Consider the following 20,811-nt stretch of genomic DNA (forward strand, 5'->3'; position numbering starts at 1 on the left):
ACTTTTAAATATGTCGTTGTAGATACACTCTTAAACCATAAGTTTGAATGCACTATATTGCCAAAATTTTAGATAAACTTTTGCTGATAATTTACTCACCCCCATGTCATCCAAGATGTCCATGTCTTTCTTTCTGCAGTCGAAAAGAAATTAAGTTTGTTGATGAAAACTTTCCAGTATTTTTCTCCATATAATGGACTTCAATGGGCTCCAAACGGTTCAAGGTCCAAATGACAGTTTCAGTACATCTTCAAAGGGCTTTAATCGATACCAGACGATGAATAAGGGTCTTATCTAGCGAAACGATCAGTTTCTGCGAGAAACCGAGCAGTATTTATGCTATTATTTTACCTCTTATCAGGAGAACGTGATCATCTCTGAGCTCCGCCATAACTTCCGCTAAGGGAGGTCAAAATACGAGCCTGGTCATAGATATATCGATGCCTCATTCTACTGATCCGTGCAAGCGCTAATGAGGCATCTACGTATACATCTATGACCATGCTCGTATTTTGACCTCACTTAGCGGAAGTTATGGCTGAGCTCAGAGATGATCACGTTCGTCTGATAAGAGGTAAAAGTATAACATAAATACTGCTCGGTTTCTCGCAGAAACGGATCGTTTCGCTAGATAAGACTCTTATTCATCGTCTGGTATCGCTTAAAGCCCTTTGAAGTTGTACTGAAACTGTCATTTGGACCTTGAACCGTTTGGAGCCCATTGAAGTCCATTATATGGAGAACAATCCTGGAATGTTTTCATCAAAAAACTTAATTTCTTTTCGACTGCAGAAAGAAAGACATGGACATCTTGGATGAAATGGGGGTGAGTAAATTATCAGCAAAAGTTTATATAAAAGTGAACTAATCCTTTAAATTTAATGACACCATATCCCCCCCTCCACCAAAGTTTACACTTGGCTGAGTTCCTGTTGTTCCCAATTTCTTCCACTTTGTTATAACACCACTAACAGTTGACCGTGGAATATATAGTAGTGAGGAAATTTCACGAATGGACTTATTGCACAGGTGGCAAACTATCACAGTACCACGCTTGAGTTCACTGAGCTCCTGAGAGCGACCCATTCTTTCACTAATGTTTGTAGAAGTGTCTGCATGCCTACAGTAGTGCTTGCTTTTATACACATGTGGCCATGGAAGTGATTGGAACACCTGAATGGGTGTCCCAATACTTTTGGCAACACATGCATGTATAGCCTATTATATAACTTTATAAATGACAATATATATATTTTTAAATATCACTCTGTAAAGAACATGTACAGTCAAGACGTTTTAATCTCTTAAGAACCACATGGCAACTCCCCAGCCAACATTGCCATGTGGGCCCCATGTGGGTTTTTGATGGGCTGTCACTTGGGCCCTACATGGGCAACCCAAGTGGGGCCCATAGAATTTTGTCCATCGGCTCCACATGGGCCCCATGTGTGTTAGCCCATAGGGGCACATGATGGGTCCATAGTGGGCTCTAAGTGGGGCCCATTTGTGTATTCATTATAGGGGCCAATATGGGTCCCATATGGGTTCTAATAAATGGGGCCAAAGTGGGCCACATACAGAACCCTTATGGGGCCCAAATGGGTGATACCACTGGGCCCACAAAGGGCCCCTCTATGGGGTTTTTTGTGGGACCCCAGTGGGTGAGAACTGGGCCCCATTTATATTTCTTTTTATTCCTGTGAAATTAATGTGCTGATTTGCAAAATAAACTATCAAACCCTGCCAACTTTAAGTTAATCTATGTTTTACTAAACCTGTACCTGACCTTAATAATTTACATGCAAAAAATATTTCTACTGTGAAAAAAAAAATGACTTTCAACTCAGAATTTGCAAATCACCTTTTTATTGACCATAAGAAAAACAAAATAAAAGTTAAATCACACAGGACATGAGCATTGAAAATTCTTCAGTCCATCACTCCTGGGATTGGGCAGACCCATCAGTTTCATATCTAAAGAACAGTAATGAAAGAAAAGGCAATTTGTCAGGACTTCTGAAATGGAGGACCCAGATGCAGAGTGAACAAAGATAATTTATTGACAGGACAGTTCAACAAGGCACAAGAGGGTAGTGGACGAGTGAGTCCAAACAGCAGGGCCAACGCAGAACAATGACACAACGGATGAGTGTGACTGCTGGAACCAGCTCCAAGATACAGCTGGTTGAAGAACCTCTGAGGACTGACCAGGCCAGGTAGATGGTAGTGGAGAAGACAGGGCAGGACACAGTGAAGCAGGGATCCGTACTTACTGCTCACACACTCAGAACCAGTCAAGTTACCAGGCAGAGGGAACCAGCAGGCAGGGAATCCCAGGGAGGAGGCAGGAACTAACACAAGACAACACTCAAGACAACAAAAGAAAACCAAGCAAATAAAAACTGGCGAAACTAGAACACTAAAAACAAACGATAAACTAGATATAACTGGAGCTAGAAAAAGGGGAAAACAAAAGAGAAACCAAAATAAAGCCTGGAGAAAACTAGAGCAAAATAAAGATAGAACCTTGACTAAAAATTCAGGAACAAAGGGAAAAAACTGAAAATAAATAAACTCAAAGCCAAAAATATAGGAGACACTAAATCTCTAACTGACTTGGCAAGATGAACGAGCAAACACTGAATACGTACATACAACGAATCAGCAAAGACAAGAGGGAAAGGAACTCAATATAAAAGGGAAAAGCACATGAGGATCAGGTGAGCACAATTAGTGAAACGAGGACTAGACAAGGACTAAACAAGGGGGCGTGGTAACAGGAAACAAAGAGGTGGGACAAGAGGAACACAAGGCAGACACAACACAAACATAGAAACATTAAACAAGGACAACACAGACAAGGCTGCCAGGGCAGAACCCTGACACAATTAGTTTAAAATACTATCAAAACATTAACAAGAACACTCTCTTAAAAAGCATACATGATAATGATAAAGCCATGCCTGCACGAGGCAAGTGATTTTAGATCATTTAAAAAAAGAATTTTAATGAAGTGTGTTTGTATGTATATATATGTGTGTATGTGTGTGTGTGTGTGTATATATATATATATATATATATAATAGGGTTAGGCTGTTACCCATAATTGTATAAAAAACAAAACCAACTGCAAACAATAAAACTTTACAATTCTAAATATAGCCCAAATGTGGCCCACATGGGACCCTCAAATAAACAATAATGGGCAACCTAACTGGGCCCCACAACTTTATCCAAGATGGGGCCCACATTCAGCCCATCAAAGTGCCCACTCTGAGCCCATGCCCAGATGACGCCCATATAGCCCAGATAAAAACCACGTGGGGCCCACATGGACATGTTGGCTGGGTCCATACAGAGAAAATGGTGTTTTGAAAAGAGTACATGAAAAGGCTATTAGCGCTCTCTTGATGCTTATGACAGCGTCAGCATCCACCTCCTCCATACAGATGCGGCAGGAGTTCGAGAGGGCGTGCGGGAGCGCGCATCAATCACGGACACGGAGCCGGCGCGCATGAGAGCGAAAGGGGCGGGGGAATGAGATAGAGAGAGCGAGAGAGAAAGAGAGAGAGCACAGGCTGATCTCTATCTATCTCCCACAGACATCTTTCTATGTTGTAACACAGAGCAGAGGACGTGCTGGTCGTTGACGGTGGCACAGCAACCCATCATGCGCGCCGTCTTCTGAAAACCTTCAGCGGTAGGGTAACGCATCAACTGTCAGTCTGTTTTCCATATCTGCAGACTGCGAATGGATGAACGATGGTTTTACTCATTGGTCATGTTTGTTTCAGGCGCGAGGGATGGCTTAGTCGCGTGCGGAGCGCCGATGCTGCACGATGAGTGTAGCGCTGCAAGATTTACGAAATAACGTGAGTCGCACTGATGCTTTTTATTACAACAAAAACATCTGCAAGCCGTGTCATTGGCAGAACATAGGGGGAATTGATCGAAACTGCTTTGAATTGATTCACGGCACGTAAAAAGGCAAATTGTGCACATTTGGAGACAGAACACATCAGGTTATCGCGCCTTACTCTTCGGTTGCGCAATGACTGATGTAACGAAACTCCTGACAAATGATGTATAACGCAGCAAACTGTTTATCGTTCACACACGTTTGCTTATATTTGTGTTTACAGGTTTCCACACTCGTTTCCGCGTTTCATTGAGCACGAAGCATCTTTTTTTAGGGAGATAAACAGTTGAGGATTGCTCTCGGTCCAAGCGCTGCTCTCTATCGCAAACAAACTATTTATTGTAACGCTTGTAGATTCCCTGAAACCAGATCTACTTTTCCCCGAAGACATGCAAACGACACGCCGAACTCGTCCGTTCTCTAGAATAACACAGATTCCTTTTACTGTAGGACAGCTTTTTTTTTCAACTCCAGACGAACTGGTTTTTATTCATTGACTCTTTGTTCGAGGTTTCGCTCGTTTGTTTACAGGGAGTGGCTACGAGAGCATCTTGAGTTGAACAGCGCTTTATAGACTGGCGTACGCTACCATGGCAACTGGGGGGTCGCGCGAGGATAGTTGTACTGTAACAGGTAGGACAATATATGCCACTCTCCCGCGAGCTCTCCTTTAGCACCACGCTGCGAAACACTCGGTTTTATTTTTGCATTTTAAAATTACAGTCATGTTCACATGTCCTTTGAGTAATATGTTTGTTAATTAGATATGAGACAAAAAAAAAGGCCTATTTTGAAATTGTGAGCGGTGCCCATGCAAAACTCTGTAGCCCTACCACAATATTATACGCTCACTGTAAAATGTTTTGTCAGATTACCTGAAATGTATCTACATACTTAAATACATATAACATAGACACTGGCTGTGTCCCATTTTAAAGGCTGCATCCCTTGAAGGACTCGAACTTCAAAGGCCATGAAGGTCGGGCTGAGCGTTGTTAAATGGGACGGTCTAGCCCAGGGGTGTCCAAACATTTTTAAAAGGTGGCCAGATTCGATGTTGTGTTAAAGGGTGACATTTAAATATTATTACTGAGTTTGAACTCTATTCTTATTTAAATGAACAAGTACTCTATTTAGATCACCACAGGTAAAACCACACTGCAAAAAAATGCTTTTCTTACCTAGTATTTCTGTCTTTTTTCCAGTCCAAATATCTCAAATTCTTAAATCAAGATGCTTTTACTAGGCTAGATAAGTAAAAAAGACATACAATATTTTGTCTTGATTTTCTGGGGGGACAAATCAAAATGAGTTTTTGCTTAAAACAAGCAACATTATCTGCCAATGGAGTAAGAAAACTTATTTTGTTTCTGTTTGAGACAGAAACAATTCAAACAGAAAAAAAAAGATTATTTTTCTTACCCCATTGACAGATTTAGCTTGTTTTAAGCAAAAACTCACTTAATTTGAATTTTATTTTCCAGAAAACAAGAAAAAATATCTTGTGTCATTTAACTAAATGCATCTTGATATAAGAATTATTAGATATTTAGACAAGAAACAAGACAAAAATACAAAAAAAGAGCATTTTTATGTACACATGGCACCTTCACTACAAGGTAAAAAGTAAAAAAATATTATTTCTATATCTAGAATGGCTTTATGGTATTCAGTCTATACAAACTTTTTATATAAATACAAATGCACTGTTTAAGACAAAAACAGTCTGTAATTTGGCCTTTATTACTCAATTAATACATGTCTACATTACAAATGAAATAAAATGATATATTAACCATTTCTGACAAAATACCACAGTTACAGTTAGTGTTACCACAGTAAATCCATGATAAACGTTGGTGAACTGTTGGTTGAAAAGTATTTGAACTGGATCGGCTCAGTGTTTCTCCTGATTTGCACGTTAGTGTTGTTGATTAAGTCAGTGCTGTTTAACTGGCTTTAAACTAAATTAAATCACAGAGAGATCTGCAGATTGTACCGGAGACCTCTACACCAAACTCGAACGCTTCTCACGGGCTGTTTAGTGGTCATGTGATCGAGACACTCAGCAAGTAAACGCATTTGTTCAGGGTCAGAGCTCGCGAGTTCCAGCCCCCGGAAAGCGTACCTTCCATAGGGGCGGCCATTGCTTACCAAGCCATCACCTGCTGTTAGCATCCCATTCATTTTTGGCGTCACTTTAACAGTGAATATCTTTACATCTGAGGCGTTTAAAGACTTCATTTGTCCATTGTTTATTTCTAAAGAAACACGACAATGTATAAAAGGCTCCATTACCTTGTATCTGACACTATCGACTCGTAGAAGCCGCTTTTGTAAAAAATAGGCTAACGATTGTGTCATAAGCACGCGACTCTGTCGCATAGTAGAGAAATTACCGTATAGACCCAAGGAGAAGCTCGCAGGCAATCTTTTGCTGTCTATGAGGCAATCGGGGGGACGTGCAGGCATAAAGTCTGATAAAGTCAAGGGTGAAGCATGTGGAGAAGCCCATTGAGAGCCAAAAGCAACGGGAGAAAATATTTCAACAACGTGATTTCACTTTGCACAACTACTAGAGGACCCACAACTGTCAGACTAGCTGCTCGTGTCACATCTACATCGTCAAGCTCAGTCTGAGGCCATCAGGAAGTGAGCGCCTCTACTTGACTTCACTTTTCTCCGTCGAAGTCTATGGGGTCACTGAGTCCATTTCTTTTACTGTCTATAGTTGCACTTCGCACAAATAGCGCTGTTTCGTTCCGCTTTTGGCGTGTTAATGTTTCCCTGGCCTAAAATCTAATACTGCCACCTTGTGTTGACATTGTGAAACTGCACGATTTGTAAATTACTCGCCACATATAATATACTTTAATAGACACGCTGCGGGCCTTTGGAAAAAAAAATCCCTGGGCCGCATTTGGCCCGCAGGCCGGACTTTGGACACCCCTGGTCTAGACTATGGAGGATTGTTTTTGTCGCCTAGTAACTGTGATGCTGCGTTCACACCAAACGCGAATAGAGCGTCAGGAGCGAGTGATTTCAATGTTAAGTCAATGGAAAGGCGCGTTGACGTGCGTCTGGAGGTCCCACGGCGCGATAGACGCGCTTCGCGGAGCGCGATGGACGTGATTCCGCCTCAAAATGAGGTTTTAAGACTTTTTCAGGTGAGAATGTAGTTGTTTAAAGCTCAAATTTGTGGTTTATTTATAAAGAGAGCGCCTATTTGAAAAAAATAATCTTGTGTTTGTGGAGTTGTGAGCTCCAGGCGATCAGCGGCGCTCAGTGCTCATTAACCCCGGCGAGAGCAGCCTTTCCTCGGCCAGTCCTCTGATGTCCTGTAGTGGTTCATCTTGTGTAGATCTAACGGCCGATCTTTGCCCTCATGAATCTATCATTTGTTGTCTGCCAAATCCTTTTTACTGAGGGCAAAGAGAAGTTTCTTAACTTTATATTTTTTAAGGATGTTTAACCCTCTATGGTACGCAATATGATTTCAATGAGGAAAAAATAATTTGTGGTGTTTTTCCTGCTTAAAATAGGACACTATAACAATAGCAATAGAATTTTTCATAATTAATTAATTAATTAATTATTTTTTACGTTTTCAGGCAACATTGTACCACAACGGACAAATTTAAACATTTGACATTTTCATGTAGAAAACAGAAATATATTTATTGTAAACATTGATTTCTTTAACCAGACACCTGAACAAACACCTTTATCCAGTTTATAATATATTACAAATTTCATATTTAATAAAAAGTAACATACCATAGTGGAACACAAGTATTACCAAATCATCACATCAAGTTATCATGTCAAGTTATCGTGTCAAGGTATCATATGCATCTTCATCCTCATCTCCATCTTCGATCTCTCCCTGACGGATCGTCACTATGACCTCATCTTCCTCATCACATGACACCTCATCCTCACCCTCATCAACTTTTTCATACCTTTTTTAAGTGCTATAGGAAATGTGCAGATCATAATATATGCAGTTATAGTATGTTAATTACTATTCTTATACGTGCATTACAAAATCATACAAAAATGCGAATACATTTTGAGAATTCTAACTCTTTTCCTTACAAATATACTATATTTGTATCCAACCTAGTGTGTCTGGTACAGCCTTATGCGATTCCATTATGGTACAATGTTGCCTTGAGGCAACTCTAAACTCTAAAACATTTGATGATATATAATGTAAAGTTCTTGAAAATACTTCTTTACTCACCAGTGAAGGTGACTCATATTTTTTGTGGGTGATTAACTGGACAGAAACTGGTGAAAAATGCGCTTTTCAGTGGAGAAAATATGGAGCCATGTGACCTGTGCACATGTGCTGAAACAGGACACAAAATGGACCCCTGTGGGTCATGTGACCAATTTTTTGCACTTTCATTGATTAGTATTTGAGTTCTTCTTCCCTAAGATAGGTTTGACCAATAAATTGGTATTACAATTTATTAAAAATGAACTAAAATAGACTATGTTGCCTGGAGGTAACACCGTACCATAGAGGGTTAAATATACATGCAGTGAAGATAATGTAGGAGTTGCCGGGACCACATTTATGTGGCTATTAATGTTTAATATATATTTTTAATGAAAATGAAAAGAGGCAGAGGTGTTTTATGACATATTTCTCCTGGAGTGCCTTAAACGCTATTTTGCTTCAACGGCTCAATTTACACACGCGTCCAATTCGTGTGGTGTGGATTCGCGAATGGATTCAAACTGTTCAAGCGTCCAACTAGACGCGGTAGACGCGATTTTGCCGCTCTATTCACGTTTGTTGTGAACGCAGCATTACAGCTGCCGTTGATGAGCGGCGGTAACGTCTGTACTGGACTTTTTTGAAAGTTATATTAAACTGTCTGAAAACCAAACAGGCATCACAAACTATCTAAATATGTTCACCATGGTCCATTTCGGTATATATTAAAGAGTATAAACTTTGTAAGATATGTCAACATTTGAACCACTTTTTTATTTTTACATAATATCATTAGATATTTGAGTAAGTTGAAACCCAATACTTGCATTTAAAAGTGTAATTTGACCAATTCTCTCTCTATCTCTCTCTCTCTCAAAAAAAAATCCTGTCCTCACCGGTGCCTAATTAATTCTGGGATAGGCAAGGCCGTGAAGGATCCATCTGTTGTATCCTTCATTTCACAGGAAACGAATGACGCATTTGAACTACCCTTCGATTTGGGACACCCTTTGTCGCGCACCGGTGATGCAATCGCCCTTTGAAGGATGCAGCCTCTGAATTGGGATGGTGCATGAGGGGGACAAATCCTCCCCAATAATTAGAAATGGCCAATCAAAACAAAGTAGGCGGGGTTTACTGGTCATAGAAGCAGAGTGCGAATATATGCGAAGCGTCAGTTTAACGATGAAAGAGAGTGAGGTTAGCTGTAAATAGCGAAACATTTAATACATATCAACTGTTTTGCGACACAAATGGATTTCCAGGAAAGCAAACTCGACTTTTTTCTCAAATATGGCAGTTTTGAATTGAAAATATGCATTTACGTGTCACAAGACTAGATGTTTTTGACATATTAGGTAAGTAAATAAAAGTATATGTGTGCAAGTCATGGTAACAGGCTTGGGTTACACAAACAAATGTAAAGTTAAGCTCAGGTAGAAGTAACTCCTTTAGTTAAGGACTGCATTGTGTGTGCTTTTCAGTGAGGCTGTACAGTGCTGTTTTAAGAGGTTGTCACACATTGCTGTGGTTGCTAGGCTGATCTGATAGTTGCTATCGTGTTGCTAAGTGGATCCTTACTGGCTCCAGTTCTTATCTTTTATTTAACCTTTATTTAACCAGGCAAGCCATCTTATTTACAACAGCCAGGCAGGAGAATAACAATGTCCTGGAGGACATACAGACAGACATTGTTGTACACATACTATCCATCAAAACATAACACAAAGAAAAAGGGACTAGTGAAAACGTTTAGAAATAGTAACTGAAAAGCTCCCGAATATATGTCTCTATTTTCAGTGATTTTGTTACATATTCCAATCATTTGGTCCAGCAAAGCTGAAAGCAGAACGGCCAAAAACACTTTTCTTTATCTAAGTGTTTATTGGGGTTTCCATGGTTCATGGAAAATGTCAGGACATTTTAATATATATATATGTGCAATAAGTCCATTCGTGAAATTTCATCACTTCTAAATATTCCACGCTCAACTGTTAGGGGTATTATAATAAAGTGGAAGCAATTGGGAACAACAGCAACTCAGCCATGAAGTGGTAGGCCACGTAAAATCGCAGAGCGGGGTCAGCGCATGCTGAGGTGCACAGTGCGCTTTCCAACTTTCTGCAGAGTCAATAGCTACAGACCTCCAAACTTCATGTGGCCTTCAGATTAGCTCAAGAACAGTGTGTAGAGCTTCATGGAATGGGTTTCCATGGCCGAGCAGCTCATCCAAGCCTTACATCACCAAGTGCAATGCAAAGGATGGGATGCAGTGGGGTAAAGCGCGCCGCCACTGAACTCTAGAGCAGTGGAGACGTGTTCTCTGGAGTGACCAATCACGCTTCTCTGTCTGGCAATCCGATGGACGAGTCTGGGGTTGGCGGTTGCCAGGAGAACGGCACCTGCCTGACTGCATTGTGCCAAGTATAAAGTTTGGTGGAGGGGGGATTATGGTGTGGGGTTGTTTTTCAGGGGTTGGGCTTGGCCCCTTAGTTCCAGTGAAAGGAACTCTTAATGCTTCAGCATACCAAGACATTTTGGACAATTTCATGCTCCCAACTTTGTGGGAGCAGTTTGGGGACGACCCCTTCCTGTTCCAACATGACTGCACACCAGTGCACAAAGCAAGGTCCATAAAGACATGGATGAATCCTGACAGAACACTTTTGGAATGAATTAGAGCAGAGACTGTGAGCCAGGCCTTCTCGTCCAACATTAGTGCCTGAGCTCACAAATGCGCTTCTAGAAGAACGGTCAAAAATTCCCATAAACACACTCCTAAACCTTGAGGAAAGCCTTCCCAGAAGAGTTGAAGCTGTTATAGCTGCAAAGGCTGGGCCAATTCCATATTAAACCCTACGGATTAAGAATGGGATATCATTAAAGTTCATGTGCATGTGAAGGCATAGTGTACATATATCCCCCCAGTAAACCTATCATTTAAAAAAAAAACATGTAAAGGTGTGGGTACGTTTCTCTTTGCTTTTCTGGTCCCTGGATATGGTTCATATCTCTCATATATTTATATTTATTGCTATGCAAAAACCATACATCTAGTCTCAGCACACATCCTCTCCTAAACAGCCCACACGATTTCAGGTATCACTCATGTCTGTAGCTTAAACAGAGTGGGACTCGCTGAAGCGTTAATACTAAGAATAAGGGTTTTTGAAAAACCCATCACCCTGCCTTAGCAATCACCACTAATAAGTGGAACTCATTTCTGTAAACTTAATGTACCTCGGGCGGATGTGAACGCACACTGTCTCACTCATTTGGGAGGAGTGCTCAGAGGTCATGATGGAGCTGCTCTCATTAGCCTAGTCCAATATGCTGTAAATCAATTACTGCTTGCAGAGAGAGCGCTATTTCCACAACTTTGTTATCTGGATCTGCAAGATTATTTACTTGTAGACTGACGCATGTCGTACACCGTGTTCTAGGTCGGTGTACTGATGTTATATAAAAAATGATGAATGACTTCACCACAGTTCCTGTAAAGAAAACTAGTTCATTATTATTCCTGAAGATACTGAATGTACAGCATATAACCTTGTTATTTTAGTGAATGATGGCATTGTATTACTATTATTGCTGGATTTTTGTCAAGTCACTTTGGCTAAGTGTCAGCGAAATGTAAAATGTAGATGACTGCTAAATGCATAAATGAATATTTCAGTTTCAAATGCAGTTTTGTAGATTGGTTCACAGTGCAGTATATCTGAATGGTGTACTGTAGCTAGACATAGTTTCACCGTCCATCAGTCCTGCAGACGTCAGTTAACGGGAAAGCTCCAGCACAATCTTTACTTTTTGGTGAATCGTGGTGAATTCATATGTTTTCATACAATTTCATTCATACATTTTCATACAATCAGCTTAGTCTTTTTTCTAAAAATCGTACATTTTTGTACTACGGCGCCCTCCACATGACATGCGGGAAAAAAGACCTATATCGTGGCCAAGAATTTACAAATTGTTCCCATGACTTACTAATACGTCAGCTCGTTTAACTAATTTGTTTTCAGTAAATTATGCGTACAATATAATAATTTGTTCTCTTGTTTTAGGTAAATTAAAACTAGGGAACAAATTAGTACAACATGGCCATGATTAACTAAATCGAGAGGACAAATTAGCACACAATTTGCCAAAACAAGAGAAGAAATTCATAATTCGTGGCCACAATATAAATGTATCCGCATATGCAGGGCTCAGTATTATACGACCCAAATCGTACAAATTCATATAAATTCACAACCAATTTGCCAAAACGTAAAATAGTTACGTTTTCTCACGAGGTTTCATAGTTCACCCAAAAATGTACATTTCATTCATCATTTACTCATCCTCATGTTGTTTCTATAGCCGTGTTTCCACCGCAGAAACTTTCCTCAGGAACTAGGGACTTTGGGCTGGTACTCTGTGTGTTTCGACCGCAGGAACCAGGGTCTAAATGAAGTTCTGGGTAAATATTTCCCCCTCCGAACGGCCCTGCTCGCGAGGTAGTACTTTTTCAAAGTTCAGGAACATTCGGGGGTGGGACTTGTGTGCTGAACATGCTGATTGGTTGAGCTCACACAGCATTTTATTTCAACCACCATTTTTAAAAGTCTTTTGCAAGGTTCAGTCTGCGTTCAGTAAATATCAGTCGTGCTCTTTCTGTCTGATGGCACGCGTTCGTCTCAGGTATCTCACGGTCAATGTCCGCAATAGCTGATAATAACATACGTTGTCTTATTTTAAATCTAGCTTTACGAGCTTTCAGAATAAGCTTTAGTATCAGTGCTCGTCTCTTTTCCGCCGTTTTGTTAATGACCTCTTTAGTAAACCAATACATAACCAGCAAAAGCAGCGCTGCTTGCATCTACTCCATACTTGTTATTGTTGCAGACAGTATCGCACAAAAATTATTACTGGTCGTCGCTGACTGGGATGAACAGTCGCGCGCAGCCCCAATTCTCTCGACTAATTTACCTAATCTTCTCAGTACTTTAGACCACAGTGGAAACGCAGACAGTAGCAGGTCTGGGGGAAAAAAAGTTCCTGTAAAAAAAGTTCCTGGTACAAATTGTTCCGGGTAATTTCGGTGGAAACGGGGCTAAAGATTTTCTTTCTTCTGTGGAACCCAAAATAAGAAACTCTGAAGAATGTTTCCACTGATTTTACCCATATAATGAAAGTCAACGGGGTCCAAAACAACATTGTATTGGACCCCATTGACTTTCATTGTATGACCAAAAAAAGCTAAATATCTTCTTTAGTGTTTCGAATGATATAGAGTGAAGAGTTATGTTTTCATTTTTGGGTGGATTATCCCTTCAAGATGTTTTTGGCAGAAAGGAATGAATATATCCATAATAGATCCAAGACAGTCTAACATTATTTGATGTTTTATTAACAAAAGTTCGGGAGAAGATAATCTACCCAAACAGCGCGAGAGGAGGCTTATATAGAGCCGACTTACCTCTGTTCAAAAACAGTTTTCCAGCATCCCTCCTCCACCCCAACTCCTTACTCTCCTTTATTCCTATCCCAGCCAGGGAATGAGGGAGAGTGCTCTGGATTCAGGCCAAATTCTGAGCTCTGAGCCCTCTCCTTGGACAGCACGCCAAATATGCATATTTTATACTATATCTGATTATATGTAAGTGTGAATTTGTGAAACAATAATATGGCAAATTGCATTTCCAAAAGCACTGACCCACTAGCCTGGTCCTACCAGACTCTCGTACATTTCATTTGTACAGAGAGTCTGGCCTCTCTCCATTGACAAGCGTTAACTTCCTTGAAGGCGGGAACTCTGTTGAAGTTTAAAACTATTGTATCTGCCCAGAGCCACTCTGGATCCGCCATAACAAATTGCTAACGTTTGGTCGTGACGCATGTCATCTCAAACTAGCGAACGACATCAACGTCATCGTTCTCAGCCACTCCCTCGGTTCGCTGATGGGACCGGTTAAAATTTGTTCGGAGAAAACCAGAGAATATACCGCAATCCCAGACGGAGAACTGAAGGAAAATGAAAATTGAGCGGAAGTACGTAGTACCCACCACTCTCTGACACTTTTATTGGATGCCCGTATGTCGGAGTGCATTGCAGTGTTCTCAGATTGGACGTGAACTCTAGTGTGCAAGGCCACTGATAGCCACTGATACTGTACTTCCTACTGTTTCTACACTTTGTGCATCATTGAAATAGAACCAGTGTCAGTTTTTTGCTGGTTTTTGCACATTTAAATACCAATGCTATCGTTTAGTAATTTCCAAGGGCTCGCTGTAAACTCTTAGCCAAGCTTTACGGATGTTTGTTATGGCCAGAGATGCACTGGCTTGTTTCGACAGTTATTGGATTATTTGGTTGTGAAGATAAAGATGTTATGTAACCAGCAACATCCTGTTTGCATGTGTATGCTTCATGCGTACTATCTCCATCAACGCTTACTGAAAATGAACCCCTGCTTTTCTGGAATAATGTTGTCTTTAGCTCTGCATACTGTGGTGTGGTAGTAGTAGTAAACATATTTTTTCGAGTAGCAGTTGCCCTTTTGGTCTAATCTAGGAGAGGCTTGTCAAATCCCCATCCAAACCGTAACCATCGTTGGAGAGAACACAGCACTGGCTCCAGATCAGAAAGACAGGGAGACTCCAGGGTGTGGTTTGCTGTGGGAAAGGCTGGTTGTTAAGCTCTCTGGAGGTGGAGTGCACTCTCTAGTCATCCCCTGCGTGACCCCTGAAGCACTGCTCAGGGCTCGGGAGCACTGGTACATCCTGCCGTTGGGTGTGTGAGAGCAGGGAGATGGCCACACTTTCCTGTCTACGCCAAGACTCCATCTGTACCGGTGTGTGTGTGTGTGTGTTCAGGGTCCAAGTTGAGGTCAGCAATCTAGTAATCCACCTTCTCGGTCACCATCTGATGTTCCTTAGAGAAGGTCTTTTTGAACAATGTTTTCTTGGACTCTGCGGGATTTGGTTTTCTCTTCTTCAAAGTCACATTACTGGATTCTAGAGGTCGACTTTTTTTTTTTTATGGCCAATGTTGATATCTTAGCCAATGGCCAATATAATGGCAATATTATAATGCAAAAAAATCTTGAACTTGAACATTTATTGTTGCAACAGGCTCATTGGAAAAATGGGCCTCTATCTACTAATATGTAAACGAATACATTTTGATGTTTGCATCACGTAATCAGCTCCATATGCGTGGCATTTCGACTGTAGTGAACCTGCTTGGTAGTTCTGATACAGCAGTGCACTTGATGTGGAGCGCTCAGGTGCCCGTGATACACAAGTTACGACTCAAGGACTTGTAGAATCAATCTAAAATGTCACAAATGCTTCAGCAAATGTGTTTTTATTTTATATTTCCTTTCGTCAACATTAGTAGTTCGTTTTAGTGCAGTGTTTAGTGTAAGTGGTACGTTATTTTCAAATGCGATAAAGCATTAACCTTTTAGTGCCACTCACTAGACATTTCATTTCCGAAATGTAACGACACGTACAACAACCAACAATAAAAGGTTGCCTCATTCACGTTAATCTGTTTTGGAGAAAATTAAACACTTTTAGCGCCACTCTCTGGAAATTTCACAAAAAAAATTATATTATATTTTAATTCCATTAAAAAATATGATGGAATATTATTATTATATACAGTATATGCAGTACACACACACATATATATATATATAAAATAACATATATATATATATATATATATATATATATATATATATATATATATATATATATATATATATATATATATATATATATATATATATATATATTATATATTATATATTATAAATATTATTAAACATTTTTATGTTAGATGCAATTAATCATGCTTAATCGATTTGACAGCACTAAATATTAAAATTATTTTCATTTTTATGGTTGATAACTACTATATTAAATAAATACTATAAATCTTTACCTATTCCTTAATGAAAAGAGAATTAAAACACGACAGAGACTAAAATAAAATGTACATGCCATGTAATGATAACAATGATAGCTCTAAAATCGGTTGTTAGTTGCTATTATTAGAATTACCTTTATTAAACATTAACCAGCATTTCTTGTTTTTTTGTAAGAGTTTATGTTATGTCGTTTCAGAAGCGGAGCATAGCATTTCATTTTAATTAGATTTTATGAAAACGTGTATATGCGTATTAACCTTCATGTTCTTTTCAGATTGGCTTTCCTGTTGTTTTGCTTCCCCGAGGCCCTAATGATGGATGTATGAAGATAATGATAGTAATTGTGCAATTAACCTCTTATTTTCCCTTCGGATTCTTTTAATTTGTTCATCTGACCTAATCAAAACTCACTAGAGAGACATTACTGAAGCTTTAATCTTGTGTTCAAAAATACAACTATCAAAAATAATGATCTTGTGTCTGCTTCTGTAGAAACATTCAATCAAAATAAACGGTCAGAAGTGTTTTGTCACCTTATACATTAGTCAGTGTAAAATCCATTGCATTTATTAATGCTTATCTGGCATCTCCGAGACTCCAAACATAAGAAATGCAACATTTTTTCATAGAGGCCGTTTGAAGCGTGTTATCAAGTTGAAATTTTGTTTACAAACAGTTTTCATAAGATTAGGAAAACTCATGAAGTATTAACCAGATACTTCAAAGTTAATTATGTTTTTGAGCTATTAGAATATGAAGGTTAAGAGAGTAAATAGGCTCAACATTGATTTCTAGGGACCGTCTCTCCTGTTATGTCGTTCTTTCATCTTTTCAAACCATCTGCATTTGTCCTTCAGCATTGCCTCCCGCTGTCTTTACCCTTTTTGCTCACTATATACACTTTCTCTTAACTTTCTCTTTTATTTCTCTGTCTCCATTATTCCTCCATGTTGCCATTGTTGGCTTGTTTAACATTCTGCCAGCTCTGCACTGCAGTACCTGAGACCTGGCAAGAAAATGACAGACGAGAGAGAGAGTGAGAGAGAGAGAGAGAGAGAGAGAGAGAGAGTGAGAGAGAGAGAGAGAGAGAGAGAGAGAGAGAGAGAGAAAGAGAGAGACAGACTAGGTTTGGCTTTGCCCGCTGCGATCTCTCTTTGTCAGCTGTGAAGAACTCAATTCCTCTTCCTCTTAATCACATCCTCCCGCAGTACATTTACAGCTTGTCTAGATCGCTTACAGATTGCTTATTATATATATCTGAACAACATTATTATGATTTGTTTTCTATATTTTAGCTCATTCTTTTACAGACTGTATTCTGTCTTGTTCTGCAGTTTATGTATTTACATTTTAAATAGTTTGACAGCCCTAATTTAAACTAGATAAATTCACATAAGAATCAAAATTGGATAGGACATTAATATTTATTTTCAGAAAATATGTTTTGATTTAGTTTGTCAAACTTATTTATTCATTGTATTCAGTTTTATGCTTGAACAAGAAAACATTTTTGTTTCCCCCCCACACTTAATTCAAGATATATTCACAGATTAAAATAAACAATAAATGTATTATCTTAAAAATTTGGTTGTTGTTAAGACAACTAAACACTGGTTAAGAAAACGCGTTTTGCCGTGTAAGCTTTCTCTGCACAAACACACCTGTGTGAAAGCTCAGACAACAGGAGGGAAGCTGTTTGAAGTCTGTCAGGGTTGCACAAGCAGAAATCCACAGGAAGACAGGAAGCAAGCAGTTAATATATGACGATATGCTGTGAAGAACAGCTCTACAGCAGAGTGTGACGTTCGGACGGCTCCCTCCCATGATTCCTGTGGTGCATTTCCACTGTAGCTCTGAGGAAAGCTGTATGTGTTTGCATAATTTGCTTATTATGTGTCCTACATTTCGCGTCGTTCAACAGTTTGTGATTTTTTTTTCTTTTTAAAAGAATCAAGTTAAAGACTATGCGAGACCGAATCTGAAGGTAATCTCGTTTTTTTAAAATCCTGTTTCAAAGAAAAAGAGCACAGTATCACTGCAAACCCATCCAAACTCTTTGCAGTCTCTCCACTGTCTTTTCTTTTCCTTCCTTCCTTCCTTCCTTCTGTTTTTCCTCCGTTCCTCCCTTCTTCCTCTCGCGGTCTGCGTGCGTGGAGTGAGGTAACCTTGATGCCCAGATGGGTGACGTCATTCGGGCTCTCTGGGGAATATACTCTCTCTCTTTCTCAGAAACACACACACACACACACACCCAGTGTGGTTCTTTTCGTTTAATCGATGACACACTCAAACCGAGGGTGGCATAGCAAACAGAAAAGAGAATGTACACTCTCTTAAGTAGATGCCTTTATTTTTCTGTTTTGCCCTGAATGGCTGCATTCACACAGCTGTTGAACATGGCTTCTTAAATGTAATTTTTCCAGTGTGAACAGCAAAGATCATATTGAGTCTGATATTTTCAGTTCAGATCTGAGCCACTTTGACATGTGGAATTACACTTAAAGGCACAATATGTAAGATTTTTGGATTAAATTATCTAAAAACCACTAGAACAATGTTTTATATTTTGTGTACTTACATTATCCCAAATGTTTCCAACGTTTAAATCCAAAGAAATAAGACATTTTAACCAGGACACGGACCGTGTCTGTGCGTCGCACATCAATGACATCACGCGATTTCTGGTTTTATTTTGTGGAAACCATGGAAACACTAAAGACGCTTAAATAAATTATGTGTTTTATTAGACAGGTGAGCAACTGTTTGGATACATTCATCGACAGAAAACAAATCATTGTTATATAGCACAACACAGTCTTGTTTAAATCTAATTTTCTTGATTTACTGCGAGTACCATGTTTTACCAGGCCTAATATCGATATATCTTACTACAGTGTGCAACACGTGTCTCATAGCAGCCGCCGAGTGAACGCACAGAGAACAAAATTGTACCTTTTAAAATACAAGTGGCTGTCACTGGGGTTGTACCTGTAAGGGAACCTGTAAGGGTACACAAGGGTAAGGGAACACAATGGTATAATTATACCCTGAGGAACAATTGTGTACCATTAAAGGTACAGTTATACGTTTTGTTCCCCAAGGAACAAAATTGTACCTCCACTGTACCTTTTTTTTCTGAGAGTGAAGCATTATAACATAACTTTCAACACACTCAATTAATGTATCTTATGTAATAAAACAGTGCTAAGTTACCCCACATACACATGATATAAAGGCGTCATCAAGCTATGCCTTGGTTTTGAATAAGTGACCTCTAGCGGCGAAGAATTACATATTGTGGCTTTAATATGCTCTTGGCATATTGGAAAATGAAATTAAAATTTTATATAAATGTTCAGCCTGAAACAATATGAATTTCACGATTTACATGAACACTCTAGCTTCTGCATTTTGGGCTAGTTGAAGTTTGTTGAGTAAACATGCAGTAATGATAGGAAATGATAAGTCATCCAGCTTTTAATATTCTATGCAGTCCATTGGAGAATTGGTAGGTTTTGTCAGACCTCAAGAAAATATTGAGCTGAGTATCATCAGTGAAAAGCAACAGTCCTAGTACTGAGCCTTGTGGTACACCGTACTGAACTTATGATTCATCTTTATTTATTATCTGACTATAAGACGATTTAAACCATGCTAATACCATTCCACTAATGCCAACATAATTTTCGAGCAATATTGTGGTCAATAGTATCAAAGGCAGCATTAAGGTCTGAAGGTATACGTTTTATCAGTTCATGCTTCAAGCCAGTGACCTTAGTGTTGTTAAGCACAGCGCTCTCTTCTCTGAGCTACAATGGAACATAAGTATAATCTACATTAAATAAATGTTGTTGTTTTTTTATCCCAAATTTCTTTTGGGACTTGTTTTACTTTTTTTGTAATGTGGTGTAAATGTGTGGATTTTTATGCAACTTTAAATCTGGCATTTATCATACGTGTGGTTGAAAGTATAAAATAATTTATGAATTGTATTATAGGACGCTCTTGTAAAAGAGATTCTTAATCTCAATGTTCTTCTTTTCCTGGTAAAATAAGGTTATAATATAATAATAGTATTTAAAGAACAAAAAAGGTGCAAAGGGGTGTGAGACTTGGTTTTAACAGTGACAATAGATTTTGTGTGTCTTTTTATCTGAATTTTTTTTTCATTCGGTCAGTTAAATTGACCCAAGCTCTACAGTTGACATGAAATTAATAATAACCATATTTAATTTCTTAATAAAAATTCCTAGCTTTTTGGTGAATGATTCACCAGTGCGTGGTATTACTAAATAGTTTGTCTGCATAATTAAAATGTAATAACTTGTTCCGTCTGTTATACAACTTTCCTTTTTCTGCTGATATCCCTGTTGAAAAAACCCCCAGCATATGCTAGTGGTTAGGTATGTTTTGAAGAATGGCAGCTGGTTTGAGCTGGTTTAAGTTGGTCCTGAGCTGGAGCTAGTTTTGTAGGACCAGCACTTGACCAGCTTAAACCAGCTCATGGCCAGCTAAGGACCAGCTTAAACCAGCTCATGACCAGCTAAGGACCAGCTTAAACCAGCTCATGGCCAGCTAAGGACCAGCTTAAACCAGCTCATGACCAGCTAAGGACCAGCTTAAACCAGCTCATGGCCAGCTAAGGACCATCTTAAACCAGCTCATGGCCAGCTAAGGACCAGTTTAAACCAGCTCATGGCCTGCTAAGGACCATCTTAAATCAGCTCATGGCCAGC

General features: G+C 39.3%; 1 protein-coding gene across 2 annotated transcripts in view; it reads left to right on the forward strand.

The window, feature by feature from the left end:
- The first annotated feature begins 3,566 nt into the window (after positions 1-3,566).
- Positions 3,567-20,811, forward strand: part of ece2b (endothelin converting enzyme 2b) — a 96,102-nt gene continuing 78,857 nt past the window's right edge. Inside the window, exons 1-2 of one of the 2 annotated variants that reach the window (XM_079824533.1) lie at positions 3,567-3,700; positions 3,795-3,872. In XM_079824533.1, coding sequence (XP_079680659.1) covers positions 3,840-3,872 — 33 coding nt within the window. In that variant the 5' untranslated portion in view covers positions 3,567-3,700; positions 3,795-3,839. Of the gene's footprint in view, positions 3,701-3,794; positions 3,873-4,526; positions 4,553-20,811 lie in introns of those variants that run through there. The other variant, XM_079824537.1, reaches the window with a different exon arrangement.

Source organism: Gobio gobio, assembly GCF_949357685.1.
Source record: "Gobio gobio genome assembly, chromosome: 8".
In the NCBI taxonomy this organism is placed as follows: Eukaryota; Metazoa; Chordata; class Actinopteri; order Cypriniformes; family Gobionidae; genus Gobio; species Gobio gobio.